The 6,759-nt window shown below is 48.7% G+C and overlaps 1 protein-coding gene across 1 annotated transcript in view; it reads left to right on the top strand.

Moving 5' to 3' along the window:
• Positions 1-5,672: 5,672 nt before the first annotated feature.
• The window catches only part of MARCHF4 (membrane associated ring-CH-type finger 4), a 106,401-nt gene continuing 105,314 nt past the window's right edge, over positions 5,673-6,759 (top strand). The window contains exon 1 of the mRNA XM_026491996.3: positions 5,673-6,194. Coding sequence (XP_026347781.1) covers positions 5,673-6,194 — 522 coding nt within the window. The remainder of the gene's footprint in view (positions 6,195-6,759) is intronic.

Genomic DNA, 6,759 nt, shown 5'->3' with positions numbered 1-6,759 from the left:
TGAAGAGATCCAACTGATAGAGTAGAAAGCAAACTATACTGAAGATAGAAGATGTAGGAGTTTGAGCTCTTGTCTGACACTTACTTTGTGGGATCTTGGGCACAGAGCCACCTAATCTTTCTGGACCTCTTTTTTTTTTTTTTTTTAATTTTCTTTCCAGCCTCTGTAAAATGCCTTCCAGCCTGAGTACTCTCTGTCTAGATAAAGAAGAAACAACAGCATTAGTATGGGATCACTTTAGCACTCCCCTGGTTGGAGAAGCAAGAGCAATGGAACTCCATAATAAGCCTTTTCTGAAATCTTCATCTCCTAATATTTATTCCTGAAGACTATTTCTTGGAGCCTCTCATTCTTCTATGCTTCTAATTCATGTGACCCCAGCATCTCTGTATGTAATGAAATATATCTGAAAAACAACCTCGTTTATAAGAATAAATCTATTAAGGAGCTAAGAACTTTCTGGCATGAAATGAAAAATATTGATTGCTTCTCACCTGTTAGCAATGAAATCTCATCCAGTTAATTAACCTGCTCAGAGATAAAGTTTATTACTGCCCTTCACCTTCAGCTCCAAATCTTTAAAACCATTAAAACAAGTAACTGGTCAATGAGTAAATCTTCTCCCAGATTAGCATTCAGGCCTTCTGTGATCTGGCTCAAGCCTACCTTTCAAACTTGACTTCCAGCTGCTTAATTTCAGGCACCTACTGCTCCAGTCAAATGGAAGAACTAAAGTATTCAGCATCCCCTCCTCTGAATTCTACATATCTTTTTTTTTTTTAAAGATTTTATTTATTTATTTGACAGAGATAGAGACAGCCAGCGAGAGAGGGAACACAAGCAGGGGGAGTGGGAGAGGAAGAAGCAGGCTCATAGCGGAGGAGCCTGATGTGGGGCTCGATCCCCCAACGCCGGGATCACGTCCTGAGCCGAAGGCAGACGCTTAACCACTGTGCCACCCAGGCGCCCCTGAATTCTACATATCTTAACTCAGTTCAAATGTCACTTTTTGAGAAAGGCTCTCTTGGAGCTCTGGCGTCTCCACTTCTCCCCACCTCTCCCAATTGCTGCCAAGGCATAAACACAATTATCTCCTTATTTTAAACACTCCCCAAACTTTTTATACCTTTGTAGCGTTTATTATTTTGTACCTTATATTATGATTATGTACATATTTATAGTACTAGACTCTACTCTTGGAGATACAATTCCAACCAATCCATTTTTGTGTTGCCATCTTCCAACACAATGCCTTGCCTATGATTGGTGTTCAGTAAATGTTTTTTGAATACTTGAATGGAGACCCATTGATTTAACATTTTCTTTACTGTGGCTTTTACTCTTGGGGCTCACAACCATTGTTTCATCAACAGCATAAGGAGACTTTAACTCAGCGAGGTGTTTTTCAGGATTTACATAATATTCAAAACAGAGCCCTCAAGCCTTCCAGTATTTCTGAAGACAGCCCTGTTGTTGCTCCCTATCCTTAGCAGCTTTCTGTTTCTAGAAATCGTTTTCCTTTCAGTGGAAGGATTGGGAAAGACAGTCTTATGGATATCACCCCTTTCTATGACTCTGAATATAGGTTTCATATGGCTCTTCTATTTCCTGCCCCAATTTACTTGCACAACACACTTGAAACTAGTATTTTATGAGTATTAGTATTTTACAAGACCCTGAAATTCAATTTTAGGTAAAGCAGATATTCGGTCATGTCTGAGAGCACTCACGTGAATGTGTTTAGGTTGAAGGGGAGAAATAGGGTAGCTTCACTGAAACAAAAAGGCCCTTCTTTCATTCAGCATTCATTTTCTTGATCATGCACTAGGCTCTAGGCACTATGTTATATGCTGATGATACAAACATAAATACTGGTCCCTGCCTTCAAAGAGCTCGGTGTCTTATAGAGGGAGATGAATATATGATGAGATCATTATTATAGAGTGTGATTTGCACAACGTCAGAGTCAGGCACAGGGTGATGTGGTGCGCAGAGAATTTTCTTTGAGAGCAGATGGATTTTTGTAACAAAGAAGTTCTCCTTTGCAACAGAGTGGGTGTGCTGATATTAGTAATATACATATTATTTTGTAGTTGTTTTTGTAGTTATTTTTGTAGCATCCTCTTCCAACCACTCACCTTGGGCCAGGTGTCAGCATCCATGGTGGGTGTTGAGGCATGATTCATACAAGCAGCCACCCTGGCTTAATCAAGACCCAGACTTAGGTCCTTGCTCCTTAGAGCTTATAGGAATAAATCATTCAAGGAGATGGCAGCAAAGGGGTAGTTTTCTTATGATTCATAGGGCTGAACTTCATGCCAGTGATATTTTGGTGCAGAGATTTTGCATGCTTCTCTGTCTATGGCTCCAATATTTCTAAAGGCATTACCACAGCTGTGTAGATGACTCATTGGGTTAGCTTGTCCAAGTCTATGACCCAGGAGGTGTGTGTGTATTGAGCGGGGGTGAGGTTATGAAGAAAGGCAAGAAAGCAAGCCTAAGTTTTAAATGACCAAAGTCTACAGCTGTAAGTACTGAGTTATTTGTATAGACCACTTTGAGTTTTCTTTCTCTTGCTCTTCACATTTGGGGACACCTTACTACTCACTAGAAACTCCTTGACATGCATGGGGTAGGGTGACATGAGTCAGAAACAGAAATAAAAGAGGAAATTAAAATCCATTTCAAATTACCTCTTGTCAGCAGCTCAGTGAAAGGCTTGGATGGAGGGAGGCTGGAGATATTGGTTAGGAGGAGGCTGTAATATTGCTCTGGGTTCTTATGATTCACAATTGGAAGAGTTCTATAGCTTGGAGTAATGATGACTTTGATGATGGTGATGGTGGTCATATACCATTCAACAAATATGTATTGAGCACATACTACGTGCCATCACTGACCTAGGCACATAGGATTTAAATGGACCAAAACAGCAACAACAAACAAATCCTGACCTTTGGAGCTGAATTTCTGGAAGAAACTGGCAAAAATGGTGCTGGCATCCCCCTCCCTATTTGAAGCATTTTCTTCTCATGAGTTCTTAGTCATGAGGGACTTAGTCTCCACCAAGTCCCAGAGTTAGTGAGAGAATCACAAAACTTTATTTTTTCCAAAGTCTGCAGACTGGTATCTGCTTACAATGTTTATGAGCAGGGAAGTGGACTCTGGTTGAGATGTAGAAAGCTCTGTGTATGCGCGTTGAGAGGGCTGGTGATAGTGTACATTGGGAAGAAATTCTACAATCTTACTATCCACACTGATACTTTCCAGCTGGGGGAAAATGTACCCTGAATTGCTCCTTTCCACCCCACTTGCCTTTCTCCCTTTCTTGCTCCCTCCTCCCTTCCTTCCTAAATCCCTCCCTAGCCTCCTTCCTTCCCTTTCCCTTGGTCCCTCCCCACCCCTTCCTTTGAACAGTTCTTCTCCTCTCTCTCTCTCTCTCCCTAGCCTCTTTTCCTCTTGGCCCCTTTCCCTCCTCCATCCCTCCGCGGCGTCTGCGTCAGGCCCCTACTTGCGTGACGCGCGGGGTCTGGGTGGGAGCTGTCCACTCGCCTGGGGTGCTGAATGCAGCAGCGGCGGCCGCGGCGGCAGCAGCGGCAGAGATAGCTGAGAGCCTTCTCCGCTGCAAGAACCTTGTTTCCATTTCTCGGACGGTCAGCTCACCGCCCCGCCACCTCCCTTCCAGCACCACCCCTTTGGGAACTGAGCCAGGGGGGCAGCAGTCGCGGCGGCGGGTGCTGAGCAACGGCGGAAGACGAGACAACACCTGGCAGCAGCCTGGAATCTGATTTGCTTCCTCTCGCCTTTTATAAGAGATATATTTATATACGGCTTTGAGGAGTCGCGAGGACCAAGCCGGAGCCAAGTGCTGGCTGTCTCCCACCTCGGCCACACTGCTTCGTTTCCCCCTCCCTACCTGCAACTGGCACCGCAAACAAGCCTTACCTCGTTGCATCTGCGAGGAGGTAGCAACAGCGAGCCCAACCAGCCGGAGGCAGCGGAGAGGAGGGAGGGGCGTGGGGGGGTGGCAGAGAGCCGGCCGAGGCCGCCCTTGGTGGGGGTAGCGGGGGCAGAGCTGCCGTGAAGACCCGGCAGCCGCCCTCCTCCACCCCCACCCCTCCAGAAGCACTCTTTCCTGATTATTTGAGAACCGAATTATTATTCTTCCACTAGTTTTATTTCATTTTTTATTGCCCCCCCCATCCTCACTCCCCAGCCGCCCCCACCCCTACGCCTGCCTCGCCTCTGGTTGCATGGCAGCGCTGCCCGGGCGCGGGGGCTCAGAGCCGGCCCCCAGGGAAGGAGGAGGAGGATCATGAAGCCGGGAGTCGCGGCCGCGCCGGACGGCGAGCAGCAGCCAGAGGACGAGCCGGAGCAGCCCCCGCCCCGGAGACACCGGGACGCCGAGCAGCATTCACTGCCGCCGCCACAGCAGCATCGGCGGCCACGGGCAGACTCGGAGCAAGAGGAGGAGGGCGACAACGGCCCAGAAGAGGAAGAGAAGGCGCGGCCACTCACCCGCCCGGATCTGCCCTTCTCCCGGCCTTTGCCCCTCGCCCAAAGGGACCTTTGATGGAGCCAAAGGGAAGGGGCCGCGGATTTACAGACTGCCGCAGGGGTGGGCTGGGGGCTGAGATCATGTAACTACTCCTTCCTCTGGTCTCTTCCCACACGCCCCTTTTCTCTACCCCTTCTCTCTGCTCCACTGCCTCCTGTCCCCTATACACACACCCTTCCTTTAGCCAGGATCTTAATGCTCAGGAAGGACGCGGCTCTGCAAGGGTTAAAGGATCTTTTCTTTTTTCGCCTTTTCTTTCTCCTTCCTCAGTCCATTATTTTCCCACTTCTGTTCTCCTAATTGGCTTTTCCCTCTTCTGTGCAGCCTTTTGGCTGCAGAGGCAAAGCACAAGCCCCTTGCCCAATTTCACCTGCAATCCCTCCCCGCCCCGCAATAGCTCTCTTAAAAGCAACTCTGGTGCTTCTGGGGATTAATTGCCCCAGTTTTCTGCCCAGGAGAATTAAAACTTCTCCCAACCTCCTCTCCTCCCCACCTACCCACCCACCCCCCACAACCAGTCTCCTGCTACCTGAGGAAAACTATCTTTTCTCTCTGCACATGCAGTACTCAATTTTTCACTGAGCTGTTTTGCCCTAAGCCCAGTTCAGTCCACTCCGAATTTGATTTATAATCTTCCCCACCCTTTTATACAAAAGAAAAGAGATTTCTTACTGCCTAGGAATTTGAGAGGAACTGAAAATATCTTCTCCTGGGAAACTTTCTGACAACTAGACCTTGATCTCAAGGCCCAAAGAGCCCTTCCTCAAATTTTTTTCTTTTATCCCTCTTCCCCTGCCATACCCCCAAGTCAAAGGCAAAAAGGAGAGACACCCTGAGCAAAGCTAAGGTTGGTGGGGGGGGGGCAGGGGGAGGCAAGAGAACCTTTTTTGTTGTTGTCTGGCTTTCCAGGGAGAGTTCAGAACCAGTGACTCACAGTTCTCAGTCCTGGGGGCAATTGATCGGCTACTTTGAGGGGGTGTAAGAGGAGCCAGTGAGAAAGCAGTTCTCCCCCCCCATAACACAGCTCTGCTGTGGACCCCCCAAAACAATTCTACTCTCTTTCTCTGAAAAGACTCCAGCTGCCCCTCCTGGGCTCTCTGCTTCCACTGGGCACATGCTGATGCCCCTGAGTGGGCTGCTCTGGTGGTGGTGCTGCTGCTGCTGCTGTGCCTGGTACTGCTCTGGATTGTGTGCCCCGGCTCCCCAGATGTTGCGCCACCAGGGTCTCCTCAAGTGCCGCTGCCGCATGCTCTTCAATGACCTGAAGGTTTTCCTACTGCGGCGCCCCCCTCCAGCGCCCCTGCCCATGCACGGCGACCCCCAGCCCCCCAGTTTGGCGGCCAACAACAACACCCTTCCGGCTCTGGGTGCCGGGGGGTGGGCAGGCTGGAGGGGTCCGCGAGAAGGGGTGGGCAGGGAGACCACGCCTCTGCCACCTCTACCACCTTTGCCACCTTCTTCTGTGGAAGATGACTGGGGTGGCCCAGCCACAGAGCCGGCCACCTCACTGCTCAGCAGTGCCTCCTCAGATGACTTCTGTAAGGGGAAGGCTGAGGATTGCTACTCCTTGGGCAGCAGTCTGGACAGTGGCATGAGGACCCCGCTCTGCCGCATCTGCTTCCAGGGGCCAGAACAGGTGAGACCCTTTTTCCCTTTTCCTGCTGCCTTACGGTGTCTCCAGATCTTGCAGATTACTACTCGCCTGCTTACCCTGGGGAACCGCTGTGCTGTCTCTAGTGTGAGGAATATACGTTTTAAGGGCTCCTCAATGATGCTTCTTGTGGTTAAGTTTGCCCAAAAGGTGTCTGGTTCCTGGTAGAGCGTGTTTGGTGACTCAGTTGTACCCCAGTTTTTGCATTTTTCCTTCCAATGCTAGTGTCTTCAGTTCCATCCAAAAATTCCATAAGCATCCTCAGAATAGAAGATTCAGAAGTCAGAAGTGATAACATGAAGGAACTTGGTGATACATTCATGCTTGTGGCCAAGATATCTTTTTATCTGATTTGTTGTTACCGACATTTCCCCCAACCCATCTTCAGTCCCAGATCCAAACTTCTTCCCTCTTCAGAGGGAAATGTGCAGAGATCATCTCCTCTTTCCCTATTCTTATAGACTGACACACAACAAGCCTGACCCTATTCTTTCACTTTGAACTACCCCCTCCCATATTACACTGACATCCTCAGCAGCATGTTTTAGTC

The sequence above is a fragment of the Ursus arctos genome, unplaced genomic scaffold (assembly GCF_023065955.2).
Source record: "Ursus arctos isolate Adak ecotype North America unplaced genomic scaffold, UrsArc2.0 scaffold_1, whole genome shotgun sequence".
Classification (NCBI taxonomy): domain Eukaryota; kingdom Metazoa; phylum Chordata; class Mammalia; order Carnivora; family Ursidae; genus Ursus; species Ursus arctos.
The sequence above is the reverse complement of the archived record's forward strand: the minus strand, read 5'-3'. Positions and strand labels throughout refer to the sequence as shown.